The 17,939-nt window shown below is 40.2% G+C and overlaps 1 protein-coding gene across 1 annotated transcript in view; it reads left to right on the top strand.

Annotated features, from left to right (window-relative positions):
- ATF6 (activating transcription factor 6) overlaps positions 1–16,600 on the top strand; it is a 201,495-nt gene extending 184,895 nt beyond the window's left edge. The window contains exon 16 of the mRNA XM_011996105.1: positions 15,978–16,600. Coding sequence (XP_011851495.1) covers positions 15,978–16,186 — 209 coding nt within the window. The 3' untranslated portion in view covers positions 16,187–16,600. The remainder of the gene's footprint in view (positions 1–15,977) is intronic.
- The last annotated feature ends 1,339 nt before the right edge of the window (positions 16,601–17,939 follow it).

The raw sequence follows: 17,939 nt of genomic DNA, 5'->3' as shown, positions 1-17,939 counted from the left end.
ATGATTTGGCTGTGTCCCCAACCAAAACATCATTGTTTTTTTTTGAGACAGAGCCTCACTCTGTCACCCAGGCTGGAGTGCCATGGCACGATCTCAGGTCACTGCAACCTCCGCCTCCAGGGTTCAAGCGATTCTCCAACCTCAGTCTCCCAAGTAGCTGGGATTACAGGCACGCACCATGACACCCAGCTAATTTTTGTATTTTTAATAGAGGTGGGGTTTCACCATGTTAGCCATGCTGGTCACGATTTCCTGACCTCATGATCCGCCCGCTTCGGCCTCCCAAAGTGCTGGAATTACAGGCATGAGCCATCGCGCCCAGCCCCAAGACCTCATCTTCAATTATAATTCCCACATGTGAAGGTTGGGACCAAGGTGGAGGTAACTGGATCATGGGAGCGGTTTCCCCCATGCAGTTCTCATGATAGTGAGTCTCACGAGATCTGATGGTTTTATAAGCGTCTGACATTTCTTCTGCTTGTACTCACTCAGTCCTGCCCCCTTGTGAAAAGGGTGCCTGCTTCTGCTTTACCTTCTGCCATGATTCTAAGTTTCCTGAGGCCTCCCCAGCAATGTGGAACTTTGAGTCAATTAAACATCTTTCCTTTATAAATGACCCAGTCTCAGGTATTTCTTCATAACAGTGTGAGAACGGACTAATACAACCTGTAAGGTCCGCTGGTTTCTTCTCCAGCCTCATTGCCTCCTACTCCTCCCTTGATTCTCTCTGCTTCAGTCACACTGGTCCTCTTACTATTCCTCAGATACTGAGGGGACGCTTCTGCCTCAGGGCCTCTATACCTGCTGTTTCCCCTATCTGTAATGCCCTCTCCCCAGACACCTGCTTGACTAGCTCCCTCAGTTCTGCCAGGTCTTGAACAAAAAATCACCTTTTCACGCACACAAAAAAGCCATCTTGCTGGTCAGGACTTCCCAGACCACTCTTTCCAATATTCCAGTCTAGCCCTAACATTTCATATCCACCTTCCATGCTTTAGTTTTATCCTTAGTCTTTATCATTTTCAAACATACTGTATATTTACTTACTTCTCTTGCTTACTGTCTGCTCACTAGAATGTGAATGCTGGGAGGGTAGGGCTTTCATCTGTTTTGTTGTTCACTTCTCCACTCCAGCACCTGTAACATGCTAGGCACATAGCAGGCACTCAATAAATATTTGATGAATGAAAACAGATTAGAAGATAGAAAGTCAAAGAAGCTAAGTGAGTTTCCCCAAAATGATACGGTGTAGTAGCATCAGAGCTAAAACCAAGACTGGTCTTCTGATCCACATGCAGTTTGGAGCCCAGTTAGGCCAGAATCAGAAAAAGTAAGTAATGTTCTGAAATAAAACTCAGCTAAATAAGGTACTTTTATGTAATTTGCACTTTTAAAATAATTGTTTCATCAATTTTTTCATCAGTATCATAGAGGATAATAATTTTTTCATCATATCATAGAGGATGAAGAGCAGTCCTTCCCTTGGACTGTCGCCAAGCAGAGGAATAATGAGAATAAGTTACAGAACTTAAAATAAACCCAGGTGTTTCTGGACCTCAGATTCTTAATGTCCACAATGAAGGGACTATGTCATTTCAGAGCTCTTCACAGCTCTAATCTTGAATCCATCTCATGGATGAATGAAATGCCTGGTTTTCTTTGTAATTTGTTCAGTTCTATGCATACAAGGTATGCAGTTTGTTCTGTAGATAAACTACACATGAGTATTTCTGTAACTCTCCTTTTATCATCATTACCATCTGTTTGATTCTTTCCCCTACATTTGTGCAAAACATAGGCTTGTCATCTCACTGTGTTATATTGTAGGATCAGCAAGCATGTCGAGGATCTGATCTCATGCAGCCTCTGCTGCAAGGAAGCGCTCACCACTGCCTCCTCAGAGTTATCCAGTGGGCAAATAAACCGGAAGGCAGGACCACTTAAGGCCGGGGAACTAAATAAGCAATAATAGTGTCTGGGGATCAGGAAAGGAAGTGTTTGTACAACATGGCCTAGCACTCTTTGCCACTCTGAATTAAATCTGCATGTGGTAATCAGACCTAAAAGAAGTGCACCAATAAGTCAGGCCACTGGTTATCCAGCTCTGTACAAGTTTTGATAAAGAAGGTTAAATGCAGTGTTCGGCATTGTATCTCAGCCTGGTTCATTTCTTCATTAAAAATTCCCTCTGTAAAGAGTAAAATACAGTTATCTTGAGGTGGTGTCCATATCCTTAAGAATAGGAGGCACTGCCCCAAGCTCCTTTACACATACTAGCTCTTAAATACACAACTTGAGTAAGATTTATAATTCTCATTTCTATTATATGCTGCACATGGCTTATGATAAAGTGAACCTGCAAATGATGGCAAGATAGAACAAGTCTGCAGAAGTAAGAACGGCAAGTTAATTACAGAAGTTGGGATCCTATCAGTAATTTAAACCAAAGCATTTATTTGAAAACAAAATAAAACAAAACACCAATGCCCTCAGTCACCTTCTTCTTATTCCATTCCCATTTGCTCCAGAAAGATTTATTTCTCCTTACCCTTAAGCACTTTTATATATCTGCACTTTGGTTAAAGGCAGTTCTATTAATTTCCTTGTTTGGACAGAAATTTCCTTAATTTACTATAATCATTACTGCTGTCACTATGCCAGTCCGGTATGTTTGGACTTCACAGATAAGTCTTGCAGTTTCCAAAACACCATCCCATCCTTACTGTGTTTATTCTTGAATGACTTTTCACTGTGAGATACTATAATTATCTTTTACAATATAACTACAAATGGGATCCTAATAACAAGTTTACTGTTTGTTAATTTGTGTTAGTTATAGGCATACTGTTGTATTTTCCTGTAATGTTTCATATCTGGTCTTGTGAACTGTTACTAGTATTTTTCTTCCATATGTATTTTACCTACCAACTTGATTGTAAACTGCCTAAAGATAGAAACTGTGTTGTATAAGCATTTCACGCATGCTAGCTCAATGAATGATCACAAATAATTGGGAATTTGGTTAGACATCTCATCTGAACAGTCCCTGCCCTGATACTACCCTGGAACATTCATCCCTTGGCCACTTGCTTTGATGAGCACATGTCTGTGTCTCTCACTTAAGTACTTACATAAGATGCTACTGAGTACCTGACTTTGTTGGTTTATTTGTTTTTTGAGACAGGGTCTCAGTCTGTCACCCAGGCTGGAGTGCAGTGGCTAGACCTCAGCTTTCTGCAGCCTCAATCTCCCAGGCTCAGGTGTTAGCCTCCTGAGTAGCTGGGACTACAGACACAAACCATCATGCCCAGCGAATTTTTGCATTTTTCATAGAGACAGGATTACTCCATGTTGCCCCAGTTGCTCTCGACCTCCTGGACTCAAGCAATCTGCCTGCTTTGGCCTCCCAAAGTGCTGGGATTACAGGCGTGAGCCACTAGACCTGGCCCCTGCAGAGTCTTTATCAAACAGGAGTGAATATTAGGAGGAGACTGGGGAAGAATTCTCTTTGATTTTAACCCTGGTGTTAACACTCCAGCGATACAACTATGGATCCTCCAGGAAGACTATGTTTTTGCTGTATCAGTGCCACCTATTAGGAATTGTTCCATAAGAGAGCATGAGAAACTCTCTGGAGTTCAAAAAGTCAAAATGACATCCTTGCTAAAAAATCTCTTTATGGTTTGAGTTCCATAGTTACAACCAGGAATCTCTGGGAATTTGGTCTCCAAGCTATTCTCAGAGCATGTGTTGCATACATTCTGCAAGGCCCTTGGGGGATGGAGCAGGCCTAGTTTTCGGTTTTCAGCAGTGTTTGTTATCTTCACAGTCAAATGGAACACTGGAATGTGATATTTACTCAATTGTGCTCATTTTTCATTCAGTATTTATAATTTTTAATGCGGCAGGTCTTCTAAAAAACCAACAAAAAATCTCTAATTTTGTGAATTTAGTTTCTAAAACAAATGAGAGCAAGAAACTTCTCACCCCTGAACTCCATCCTTGGCTGTTATCCTTCACTCTGTATTCTTACTCTTTCCTAAGTAAATAAGATACAACATTTATTGATCAGAGCATTTTATGGTTAATTCACTTTTCAATTTTCTAAAATACCATTTGGTTTCTTACCTACAGAGCTGTAATACCAGAATTCACTCAGTATATGTGTAAGAATTACTGCTGCCATTTTCTGAAAGAAATAGAAATAGGACTAAGAGCAGTGATTTCCTTGAGTTAAAGAAAAATTATTCATGACACTGTTGAAGACAATAGAGAGGACTTTATTCAAGGGAGGCTATGTAAACAATACAAGGATTACTGCAGTGGAGTCTTGCAGTGTGGGAGAGAGATTGGACTGGAGTCTGACTCCGACAAGGACAAGTAGGGATTTATAGCCAAGGAGCAGGGTGTGGGGGTCAGTAGATGGAAAATTACTAAGTGGAAACGTCAAAGGTAAGGGAGATTCTTGCTAGACCGACTCAGCAGAATTCTTGCTGAAGGCAGGCCAGGGTGATTAGATGTCGAGGGTAATCAGATACCAAGGGTGGAGGATTTTTGTTAAACTTTAGCCGGATTCTTGCTCAGACTGCATTCTATGAGGACCGAGAGGGAAGCCCAAGGTCAGGCCCATTTGAGCAGGGGGCTTAGGGAAGTCTGATTAGAGTTAGTTTAAGGAGAGTCTTTGTCACCTGCTAAAAAGAAGAATTCGTTTTTATGGCTCAGAATAATAGTGTAATCATAGCAAGAGATGACTTGTCTATATCCATTTTATAATAATTCAGAAATCTTGATAATTTCTAAAAAAGGAAGCATTTATCAGAGTCATAAATGTTGCTATTTATATGCTTAAGTAGTAGTATATCAGAATTAACAGAATGGAACAATTATTTAATGTGCAGGATAGTATATTCCAAATTATTTCATATTATGGAAATCAAAAATATTCCATAGTCCTTAAGCCATGTCTTTTTTTTTTTGAGGCAGAGTTTTGCTCTTCTTGCCCAGGCTGGAGTGCAATTGCATGATCTCGGCTCACTACCAACCTCTGCCTCCCGGGTTCAAGCGATTCTCCTGCCTCAGCCTCCCTAGTAGCTGTGATTATAGGCGTGCACCACCACATCTGGCTAATTTTGTATTTTTAGTAGAGATAGGGGCTTCGCCATGTTGGTCAGGCTGGTCTCGAACTCCTGACATCAAGTGATCCACCCCCCCTCAGCCTCCCAAAGTACCTTAAGCCATTCCTTTTGAGACTCTGAAGAAAGGGTACGTTCCTAATGTTTTTGGTTTGGATTATCAGTTCATGGCAGAGCAGTGCCTTAATTGTACTTGGTCGTGACCCCTACTAGCTGTTCAATCATGAATCCTCCAGTACTTTTTATCTGAATAATATGGAGATCCTTTCTTCGTACTTTGTTAGACAACTTTTCTAGATCGGTTTCCAATAGTAGCAAAAGAGAAAATCCTTTAACCCATCTTTTCCAGAATTAATCTTTTCTGGTCACTTCATTTGCAGGAGTAAAGTGAATATTGAAAATACCGAAGTGAGCTTCAGTCATTTATAAGAATTGTTTAAAGAAGGCAGTCATCAATTACTTTTTTCCCATGATTGTATTGCTGAGAGTAGTATCTGTATTAGTCTTTTAAGCAAGATTTTAAAGAATCCTGTTGTCCCCACCTTTATTTTCAAAAGATAAACTTAAAATTTACATTTTTAAAAATTTTTTTAAAGTAAAATTTTAAATGACTCAACAGGCGATTAGATTCCGTCTAAGGATGAGATTGAATTCGCGATCTCAGGTTCTCAACATATATTTGGCCTTACCTATTGTTAATGAAACTTGCCGGCATGTAGGGCTGCATGTTGCAGAACTTAAATGGAGCAATAAAACTATTTATAAATCCAGACACTTATGAAGATGTTTCCTTGGTTTCACTTATGTAGGCCTACAAAATGATCAGTTGTAAGGAACTGAAGGAAGTAAACACTTGAATGTACTCAAACGTCTAGGCTTTGCTGCACATTATATGATTAAAAAGCAGCCAAGTTCAATGCAGACTGAGAACTGCTGACAGTGGAGAAAATGAGACCCAGCATGGCAAATAATGTTTCATACATTGACTTGTAAGCCTGGTCTCCACCCTGTATTCAACCCCACTCTCACCCTGTTTTGGAAGGGAAAGGAATTATCTAGTTAAAAACTGAATCTATGGGACAACCTGTCTCTCCTGCGGCAGCTGACTTATGCTAAGCTCAGTTTCTTGAGTTTAGCAGAGGAGATCACTGTCACCCACACCCTCTTTAAATCAGCCTCCTATGGGACCATTTCTACACAACAAAGGCCTCATTCATTCATGTATTCCAAAACATATTTATTGAGTGCCTTCTGTGTGTCAAGGACTAGGGATTCAGTGGTGAATAAAGAGATAAAAATGCCTGCCCATCAGGAACTGATATTCTAGTGTGATTACTGCTAGGAGTGTGTCTGAGTTGAATTGAGGCACAGAAGTAGATGTGTCTGAGAGGCCTCAGGAGTTTGGTAATGGGGGTGTCCAACCTGTTTCTTTGTCCTCCAACAGGCTTTATTACCTGTGTGGGTATGGTAGTAAGTCTGTTTTGTGTTCTTTTAAAGGAATACTTGAGGCTGGGTAATATATAAAGAAAAGAGGTTTATTTAGCTCACAGTTCTGCAGGCTGTACGAGAAGCATAGTGCCAGCATCTGTTTCTGGTGAGGGCCTCAGGCTGCCTCTATTCATGGCCAGAAGGTGAAGGGGAGCCTGTGTGTACAGAAATCACATGATAAGAGAAGCAGCAAGAGAAAGAGGGAAGATACCCGACTTTTTTTAACAACCAGCTCCCATGGGAACTAATAAATCAAGAACTCGCTCACCCCTGAGGGAGGACATTAACCTCTTCATGAGAGATCAGTCCCATGCCCCAAATACCTCCTCTTAAGCCCCACCTCCAACATTAGAGATCAAATTTCAACATGAGATTTGGAGGGACAAATATCCAAATCATAGCAGGAAGAGACACTCCCTCCTATGAAAACACAAATTTGAAGAACAGTTGTCTTCAATGTTATACAGACTGCTTCCTGACTGCATATAAGAGAATTCTGTTTATAATTTGGTCTAAAATTATAATGTCATGTCAGATCTCAATCATTTTAACTTAAGGCAGTTATTCTAGCCTTTGAATACATTTTTCCCCTGAATATTCGTAGCGTTGTGTGACAACTATCGAAAATATTTTAAGATTCCATTTTATCAGTAAAACGTGTGCCAGACTTTTTAATAGGCAGAGAGTAATTTGGTAGTATCAGTCCTCTTATCCTTTAAAGTCCCTTCATGCTCTAGAATTTGAATTCAGTGATTCCTTGTAGAAGCTGAGACTGCCCAACACAATGGGCAGAGATATTGCAGAGAATGCCATTTTGATACTCTGAGAAGAACATGTAATTCCCATCTCTTGATTTTAAATGCAATTAAAGAGCCATAGTTTTTCAGAAGAAAGAGTACTCTTTGGCCTAACGGGTAGTAATTGCAGAGGTTTGGTCCTTAATCTGTCTTCAGGGTAGTTATTTCGTGGTTACTAGATGTTATAGGGACGTGCTTCTGAACATTGGTTTAGTTTTTATGGGTCTTGAATTTCAGATTGTGACATAAAACAGTTTTCTAGTACGTGGTACCAGTGATTTAATTATTAGAAGCCAGAAAGTAATAGGCCATTCCTCATGTTGGCTGACGACCCCAGGCTAAACCTCCAAGCTGTGTTTAGGACAGTAAATCAGGTTCCAGGGCTAGTTCACTCAGCCTTCAAAATGATTTTTTACCCCAACCCGGTCTTCTCATGGGCCCCTTTGTACACATACCTGAAGTTCACTTGTTTTCTGTTTTTGAGGCACTAATTGTAACTACATAATCAGATGTCAGTTTGGTAGTCTAGAAACTCAATTTGAAGAAAATGAATAATAATTTTGTTAGTCATATTCTTTTTAATGGTGTTTCAGGAAGTGTTTGAGATCGATGAAAGGGTACTCTTTTATGTGATCTAACGGAGAAGCCTCCCACAGTTGTGGGCAGCATTTTTTTGCAAAGAGTAGCCAGGTCCAGTGAAAAGCAAATCTAGTACCATTAGTCTTTGAACTTTAATGGAATTAGCCAGATTTCCTGAAATAGTCCTAGAAGACTATCAAAAGCCCTAGGGGAGCTAAACTTGATTGAAAATATTATAGGAACTTGATCATATATAGCTTAGACCTCTGTAGCATAGGCTGCTAAATTTCCCAGGGGAGAAATGTCATCGGGTCACCTTTCAAAGAGTCGTTGATGGTTATGAATTCAAAAGATAAGCTTGAGGTTGAAGAGAAGTGACTTTGTGTTTTAGGGACAAAGTCCTAACAAAGTATTGTCTAAATTTGTATTTGAGGATATTAGAAATCCAGAAAACCACCATTTCTGGAACTATTCTGGGATGGCACTTTTTCAAGTTGGAGCCAAGAATGGTTGAATTCTCAGAAAGCAAAGGATTTCTTGATGACTTGACTAGCAAGTGTTAGAGGACAGCCTTCTCAGTACTGAAGGTTGTGTTCTATATTTTCATCATCTGCTGGGTGCCAGGCACTGTGCTAGCTTTGGGTATGTAGTGGTGAACAAAACAGATGCTCTCCCTGAATTTATGGAGTGGATAATCTAGTGGGGGTGACACACATTATTAAATAAGCAAATAAGCCAAAGTTTAATTACACTTTGTAACAGACACTATGAAGGAAAAGAGCAGATATGATTTGGGGGTGCTACTAGAGTTTTGGTCATAAGAGAAGACCTAAGGAAATGCATTTGCTTGATGGTTTACCAGTATTTTAGATGTAATTTCTGCTTTCACAGAACTTCAGTAAGCTGCACAAGGGAAAAAAACTCATCTTCTGTAATTCCTCCCAGTTTCTTAAGCCACTCAGCAAATGTTGACTACGGTTTTGTGGATCCATTTTGTGGTGTCCATTTTCCTTTAGGCAATCCTCCCTCTGTCTAATTTGGATTCAAAATCTAAATCTTTATGAGTCTGTAACAGTACCTGGCCATTACCAGTCTATAATCAGTGCTCATATAATTGTTGAATGAATTAGTGAAGGTTACAAATTGAGTGTGGTTTCTCAGTTAGAAGTGCTCTCCCAATTAGCTGATGGAACCACAACCTTCTCTTTTCCCATTATACCCCTCCTTCTTAACACAAGTGTTCCCAGTATTCTCTCCCCAAGAGTGATACCCTATGGCCCCAGGGTTCCATCTATCTCTTTTCTACAGATAACTCCCAAACCTACAGGTTCTAGCCCTGTTTTCTCTGCAGAGTATCAGTCCTCACCCCAATTTCTTACTGCTTGCCAGTCCTCTCCACTAAAATGTCCTCCTGGAAACTCAGACCTGTGTGTGCAACTCTTCTCCCTTTGCCTCCTTGGGTCTTTAGAGGTCACCTTCTCAGAGGGTCCTCCCGTGGTCCCCGCACTTAAAACTGCAAGCTACTCTCCACACTCACTCCCTAATCACCTTCCATGCTTTTTTCCCCGATAACACTTATTCATCATTCTCTACACTTAACTGATTTTCTTTATTTTCTATATCCACCCTCTCACTCTCTTTTTTTATAAGAATTAAGCTCCATGAGGACAGGATTTTTTTTTCTGTTTTGTTCACTACTGTGTCCCCCAGTGCCTGTCATGTGGTAGGAATTCACTAAATGTTTGTTGAATTAATGAATATTTCATGTTCAGGCATTATATATATACATATATATAATATATCATAATGCTTCTATCCTTAGGAGACAGTGAACAAGTCAGATGCTTACACTGATCTGCACTGTCACTGTGAATGTAACAAATATGGACTGATCCAGGTGTTCTTGATGGTGACCCAGATATCAAGAGCATCTTTGACCATAGGTGATGTGATTTTCTGAAATGATACACAATTCTTGATTGAATTCAGACAAAAACAATACTCCCAGAAAAGTGGAATGGTGGTGAGAATGGATTCTGAAGCCATACTGCTTAGGTTTGAATCTCTCCGGCCGTTTGCCAGCTGAGAGGCTAGTCACATGATGTCTCCATGTTTCATTTCCTCGTCTACAAAATAGGAATAATAATAATTCTTCCTCATTTAGGAGCTTGTTACAAGAATTAGATGAGCAGTGTTTAGCACACAGAAACACGAAGTGTTTCTTAAGTAAATTATTATTCAGTAGTTTCATTCCTGGAAATTTAGGGTATATTAAACCCATGTAAAAGTACTTTATATTTAATTTAAAACAGTGAGCTTCTAGACTAATTTAGTAATAATCAAATTTCTTTTTAACCTGCATGAATTATATGAGATACAGAACAGTTGTCATATGGGACTATCCCTGTGTGTCACAGAACAGCCAGCAGCCCTGGCCCCTGCTCACTAAATTATAGTAATACCCTTCAATCATCATGACCACTTAGAGTGCCCTGGAAGGTTGGTGGTTTTTACATACACTGTTCTAGTGAGGCCCATACATTTGTTCTGTGACATCATTATAGATCATCTAACTAGACAAGCTCTCCTTATCTGAATCCTCATTGTCCAGTGTCCACAATACCCTTATCACAGTGAACAAATTCTGCTCTGTCACAGTCAAACTCGTGCTCTCTCTTTTTTCCCCTCCCTGCCTTTGGACACTTCCCATCCTACATCTCTCCTGTCAGAGGAACTGTTTTTAATTTATTTCAGCAAAAGGAATACATAGTGGTGGCTAGAAGCTCTTTGCCCCATGCATGTGTTTTCCCTTAAGCCTCCAGAAAGATTCTTCAGTTTGAAAGCACTTACCCCATCTGCAGTTTGACTGTTACTCAGCGTTCTTCCCACTTATGAGTGAGGGGCTCTAGTTTTACCACCCTCCCCTACCAGCTTCAATTTCACCCCACCTCAATTTTTGCCAGCCACTTCTTAAGGGAGCCAAACCTCATTTCTAAAGGTATTTTAACATTATTCAATTAAATGGAACATTTATAAATTGGTTATAAGGGAAAAGATCAATACTGGAGTTCCTATGGAAGGTTTCGAAGAAGTGGGCCTCAGAGAATTAACAGAATTGAACTAAGTAGAAAACTAGACTGGGCAGAAAAGAGCAGGAAAGGAGGGGGTTTGTTTGTTTGCCAAGCAGAGGAAAAAAATACTAACAGAAATGCAGTGCATGGTGTGTAGGGATGGTCAAAACCAGGACTCAGATTGAAAATTAGAGGTAAGAATGGCTGGCTGGACGCGGTGGCTCACGCCTGTAATGCTAGCACTTTGGGAGGCCGAGGTGGGTGGATCACGAGGTCAGGAGATCAAGACCATCCTGGCTAACATGGTGAAACCCTGTCTCTACTAAAAATACAAAAAATTAGCCAGACATGGTGGTGGGTGCCTGTAGTCCCAGCTACTTGGGAGGCTGAGGCAGGAGAATGGCATGAACCCGGGAGGCGGAGCTTGCAGTGAGCTGAAATCGTGCCACTGCACTCCAGCCTGGGAGACAATGAGACTCCGTCTCAAAAAAAAAAAAAAAGAATGGCATAGTAGAGTTAACTTAGGGAAGTTCTTAGAAACCACAGTAAAAACATGGCATTCTGCCATTTCCTTGTTCATTGTATTCCCACCTCCCTTGTTTTTCCTTTCCTTCCTTCCTTCCTTCCTTCCTTCCTTCCTTCCTTCCTTCCTTCCTTCCTTTCTTTCTTTCTTTCTTTTCTTTCTTTCTTTCTTTCTTTTTGAAGGTGTCTGTCATGGTCCATGTGTGAGTTGATATTTATTTACCTTCCATGCCCCACACATGCGTATCCCACACCCCAGGGGATTCAGGCACATATTCAGCAGCACTGCCTGTCACCAGCCTACTTTACACAGAGAAAGCTACCTCTTTTTAGGATTAGTGTTTGATTCTGAATAGAAATCTCATTATTTATGCTTCTTTGCAAAGTACTGGTGAAGTCTTACCACTTTTTAATATTAAACTTTGTGTGAAATTTTTAGATATTTAATTGTTTATGGTCAAGGTTCTGGCTTGTGTGTTAGTCATCTCCCAGCTAACAGTCTCTTGGCAGGCCATGCTTAATTCAGTTATTGCATGTTAACAGGTTGTTTGAAATTCCACATTGCCTAGAGTTTTTCCACCTCCAATGTCCAGACAGTTTTTCTGGCTTCTCCAACCCTTCTGGGCATTCAGAATCATAGTTTACTGCTCATGTTTGAAGCCATTTAGCTCTTTCCTTTTTATTTGCCTGATTAATTTTGAATTTGAATTAATCATATTTTATACCCGTTTCCTGACTCAGTTCAGTGTTTATCTCATTCTTGTTTACTCAGAAAGCCCAGAACATAAGATTTGAACCATTTGTGCAGTGCCCAAATGTGTGCTGAGGGAAGAGTGAACCTTTAACGTTTTCACTCCAGTACTATTCCATTTGGTTCTATTTTTCCTAAATAAGTCATGGTCTTTTTTCATTAAATTTACATTTACAAAAATGGTTCATCAGTCTTTGCACATAACTCAGCTCTCACAACTCGCTGATCTAATGTTGACCATGTTCTGTTTTGTCATAAAACCCATGATTTTACTGCTTTCTCTTTACTAGAGCCCTGCATATTAGCAGTGAAGACCTGGTCCTTAATGAAAGGGTGTGGTCCATCCTCAGTGTTTCACATCCCTGCCTGTGTTTTCCTTCAGGAGACCTTCCTTTCCTTCCCATCTAAGCCAGAGTCTTCTCTGTTTCCGCAGTTAAAACTTGATCTGATAATTTTTATTCACACTGACGGGCAAATTGTAGGCAATGATTGAAGGTGCCTTTCTTCCCAGGGGTGGCCGGAACTCAAAGCCTTAAAGTAAAGGGTAGCAGGAGCTTCATCTGCCACGATTAAGAGGAGTTTTGGGGGCTCTCTGCTGCTCCTGGGTGCGTACTGTATAAACAGATGCCCAGCCACCCAGGGGAGGGACCTGCGAAGATCGTGAGTTACCACAAGCTGGTGGCCCTCCTTTAATTTTGTTAAAATTGTGTCCTCCTTTAATTAAAATCATTAAAGCCTCATCAGTAATGATGAGATTGCCTCACTAACTGTCCAAGGGTGTTAGTACTAAGCCACTCAAAGAACCTTTTTATAATGTCTCATAGAGTAGACCAGAGAATGTTGCTGTGACTCCTTTATCCTTTATAGAGGTGTGGCTATGTTGGGACTCCTAATGGCATGTTACCCCAAACACTGAACTATCCAACTTGTCAAGGAGCTTCCTGACTTCAGCTTCAGGCATTCACATGCTATCTGGTAGAGTCGTCTTCTAGCAATGCTGATAGTTTCCTTGGTCCAGAATTTGTTACCTTCAGAAGAAGAGTGTGAGGAAGAGATCCCATTTTAAAGCCACCTAGACCAAACCTAGCCTGAGTCTCCTTCTGGTTGGGCTTAAGATGACATTGCCATTCCAACCATGGCTAGGAACTCCTGAGTCTTGGAATCAGATCACAGCTTTACATGTTCCTCAAAGCATCTGAGCTTATATTCCCAGGTTTTCCATCTCTTCTTCATATTTAAAGCTTTTAAAAACCCCAGTTATCAGTTTAAACTATAACAGGCACATGGGCTCTAATGACTTCTGCAGGTGGTTTGGGCTGTATTAGAGAACTTGGTCTTGATCTTAAACTGTCATCTGGATTCTGAGTTAATCCAGGAAACCAGTAAAAATTAGTAATGTGTATTGCATGTCTCTGATACATGTGTTTTCCATTATTTGGTCTTCCACAGTGCATGCGCGTACACACACACACACACACACACACACACACACACACACAGCCCTTCAGTTTTTCTAAAATGGGGAGAGAGGGACTATGGTTCCAAAAGGAAATGACTGGTGTGGCGCCTTGAAATCTGAACTTAGTCACGTGTCCTAAATGAAATGACTCCAAGCACATTAACAAGATTTCTTTCTTTCATCTCCTACTTTTTGGAAAACACTGTGATAAGAAACATTGGCTAACTTATAGACTTTCAAATTTATTTCTGTAAAGATAAGTAATAGCCATTGCAAAGCAGCCGTACTTGTGAAATTGGAGTTAAGCTTCCGTAACAGTGGTCTTAAAGAATAGGTAGGGTTAGTTAATACGTAGCAGCAACCAGCTGTTCTTCATCCCTGCTGAGGCTGGGAAAGAAGGAAATTAACTTCAACTATAATGGAAGAGATTTTCAAGACTGGTAATGGGAAATTTATCATCAATGAAGACTATTTTAAACATTGGAACAAATGAGTGACCAACAGAAGTGGAGGAATTATGTATTCTGTTGGATTTAAAATAGAATATATCATCTGCTCAAGGCACTTAGAATTGGTAGATTAGAACTGTCTAGTAATTTTTAACTTTTGGGGGCCACAGACCCCATTCAGAATCTGATGGCCTCTCTCTCCAAAAACATGCACACACAAAACTTTGCATATGATTTCAGGGAACTTCCAGACTCCATGAAGTCTGTAAATTAGACCCAAATTTAGGACACCCGGGACTAGATGATCTCCAAAGTCCTGTTTTAGCTCCCTAAGTGACAAGCTCCACAGCGTAGTTGTCCTGTACGTAACAATGGAATCTGAAGATCAAATATCAGACTTTGGATTTTCTTCCTCCAGATTTGTAATGCTTGGCATGCTCAGTGTCAAAGTTAAATTTTTTTTTTAAAAAAGTAGAATAGAAATAATTCTACATTTAAATTCAATTCTTTCTCTTGAAAAAGCCAAATGTTTAATTTTAAAAATCATTGGTTGGCTGTGTGTCATCTTCGTAGAAAGGCAGTACAGAACTAGGCTGTCGCCAGCAGTTCTTCCCCAGCCCCACACCCTGCTCTGGATTCATGGATGAAAATGCCAAACTCAGATGCCTTGTTACCTACTCATAATTCTTCCACGTTCACACATCTTTTTACTGTATTGCTGTGATTATTCAGCTGGGCTTCAAAATTTTATCTATTTATAATTTTCTCATCAGTTTTATGTCTAAGTTTCATTGACTACAAGTTGGAAAATGACCACCCAGAATTACAAATCAGGGAGTAATTTGGTCCTCTCCCTAAAATCAAGAGCTTTTATCCTCGTAGGAAGTAGGAGTGGAATATAGTCTGTGTGTGTATTTAAACTCATGATAATGAGTTGCCCCTTATGTAGAAAGCATGGCTCCGCATGGTTTTCCCATTCCCTCTGCACACACTCTCTAGCTTACCTGCAAGTTCTATAGACTCCCTTTAATTCCATGTTGGAATTGTACTTGACACTTTGTGCCTGGAATCAGGAACTCTGGAAATAAAGATCTCCTCAATATGGAAGAGAAGTGATCTCTGGAAAAGAGCATAATTGTCGGATGTCTATAACTTATCAGTTTTCACTGTACCTCGCGCTCCTAATGGCAAACCTTTACATTCGTAGTTGGAAGTGTCTTAATGAAGTCAGAAATATTACTGATGAATAGGAGCTAAGCACACTTGGCCAGTGTCTCCTTACCATTCCCATGGAATGCTGGTCCTTTTGACAGTTGTTTCTTTCCATTGTTGAAGGCAGGAAAGAGGACTTAGGAATTCTCTGTATTCCCCACTAAAAACCCCTTCTGTTCCAGTTACTGTAACCAGAGTAATACACTGCACGGAAAGCATGCAAGATATACGATGTCTGTGGACAGATGCTCTGTGGCGTTATTAACCCTGGTAGTTGCTTTAGCCCTTGTTTAGTCAATGGAGGTTGTTTGGGAGCTAGAATTGGGAGAGGACAGGCCATCCTGGCACCCTGCCCACCTGTAGCTCTGCTTAGTGACTGAGAGTCCCTCTGTACCCTTGAAAGTTTATTGACAGTTCACAGGCTTAAAACACATTTCTGTCTTTCTGGGGCTAAAGCTTATGGCAGAGATGCACATTCTATTGAATATTTATTCTTTGTGTGTATTCCTGCCTGCAGAGAATGTGATCAATGGGCAGGACTACGAAGTGATGATGCAGATTGACTGTCAGGTGATGGACACCAGGATCCTCCACATCAAAAGCTCATCAGTTCCTCCTTACCTCCGAGATCAGCAGAGGAATCAAACCAACACCTTCTTTGGCTCCCCTCCCGCAGCCACAGAGGCAGCCCACGCTGTCAGCACCATCCCTGAGTCATTACAATAGCACCCTGCAGCTATGCTGGAAAACTGAGCGTGGGACCCTGCCAGGCTGAAGAGCAGGTGAGCGAAGTGCTGCTTTCTGCCTTGGTGGCAGGCAGAGAACTGTCTCGTACTAGAATTCAAGGAGGAAAGAAGAAGAAATAAAAGAAGCTGCTCCATTTTTCATCATCTTCCCATCTATTTGGAAAGCACTGGAATTCAGACACAAGAGAACAATGATTCTTCAGTGACAAATGTAGCCCTGCATCCTCTGGTGTTACCTGGTGTGGATTTTTTTTTCTGTACCTTTCTAAACCTCTCTTCCCTCTGTGTTGGTTTTGTGTTTAAACAGTCATCTTTCAAATAATATCCACCTCTCCTTTTTGCCATTTCACTTATTGATTCATAAAGTGAATTTTATTTAAAGCTATGCCGCACATGCATGTTCAAATGGTTTCCACTGATTCGATTTTTCATTCATTTAATGCAAACTCATTCTGGATATTGTGCTTATTTGAGAAAACACATTTCAAAACCAAAACAGCCAAAAACACTCCAAAAACAGTCAAAACAATTGGGAGCTTTCTAAAGGAAAAACTCCCAGTTGGTAAAGTTTATCTTTACTTAGGATTTGTGGCTCATACCTAAACAAAGGGGGTCAGGGAGTGTGTACAAATTTGAGAAAATAGAAGGGTAAGGGAAGGGCCAGTGGTGGGGTTCGAAGAGAGGAGATAGCTCTATTAATACACATGTTTAAAAGATAGAAAGTTTGATGTGATTGCAGTATGAGATTAAAGCCACAGCTATTGTTTATTTTGAGGACTCTAGGCCACTAAGTATTAGCACACATACTTATATTTTCTCTTTACTAATCTGGTATAGGTCCTCATGGACCACAGGACAAAGCTTTCATTTTCATTCATTCTTCTATTGAAATTATACCAAAATCAGCTGAGGAACATGGAAGTAACTTTAGACTTAAACAAGACAAAAGCTTTTTCACTGGAGAATTGACAAGTATTTGCTCCTTAAAACAATCCTGATTACTGAATGTGGATTCCTGCTGAGGGAGTGTATCCCATAATATGGCAATGATTTTCACTTTCTCGAATGAAAAGACAGTGAAGGAATTAAATCTTTTGTCCTCCCATGGCTAAAAAAAAAAAAAAAAAGTTGTGTTCATTTTTACTGTACTATGCCTCTTTTTTCACCATAGTAGACAATTATGTTTCATTTGATAAATTCATAGAAATGGATCTGAGACAGTGATGTCCTCTCTAAGGTTCTGCCTTCAGTTTCTAAAGTGAGTCTTCCTCCCTCTCCTACAAAACTTTTCCATTTTTTGATGTAACTCATCTACAAACACTGTTTCTTACCCCCATTGACTTGCCTGTGTCAGATTTATTCTTGTTCCACACTATAGCAATCAATTTCTCTTCTTGCTTGCAAGAAAGGGAAAGAGAAATTATAGCAACCTCTCAAGGATTATACATAGCTAGTTAGTTTTCTGCCTTTGAAATTAGGCCTGGCTCCTAAATAATTTTAAAGAACCATCAGCACTTCTAACTCTCTGTACTGGTGCCTCTTTGTCCAAGCTAGTTAAATGCTTTCCAAGGAAATCAGTTCAACTTTTGTGAGCGGGGAAAAGAAGGGCTTTATTGTTGTATTACCTGGGATTCTGGAGTTTGAAAAGTGCTAATTAACCTTCCTCTTTTTGCACATTACAAACATTTTTAAGTCAGTGCAGCACTTCCCAGGCTATCCTGGGTGATTTTCAG

The sequence above is a fragment of the Mandrillus leucophaeus genome, unplaced genomic scaffold, assembly GCF_000951045.1.
Source record: "Mandrillus leucophaeus isolate KB7577 unplaced genomic scaffold, Mleu.le_1.0 Scaffold502, whole genome shotgun sequence".
Classification (NCBI taxonomy): Eukaryota; Metazoa; Chordata; class Mammalia; order Primates; family Cercopithecidae; genus Mandrillus; species Mandrillus leucophaeus.
The sequence above is the reverse complement of the archived record's forward strand: the minus strand, read 5'-3'. Positions and strand labels throughout refer to the sequence as shown.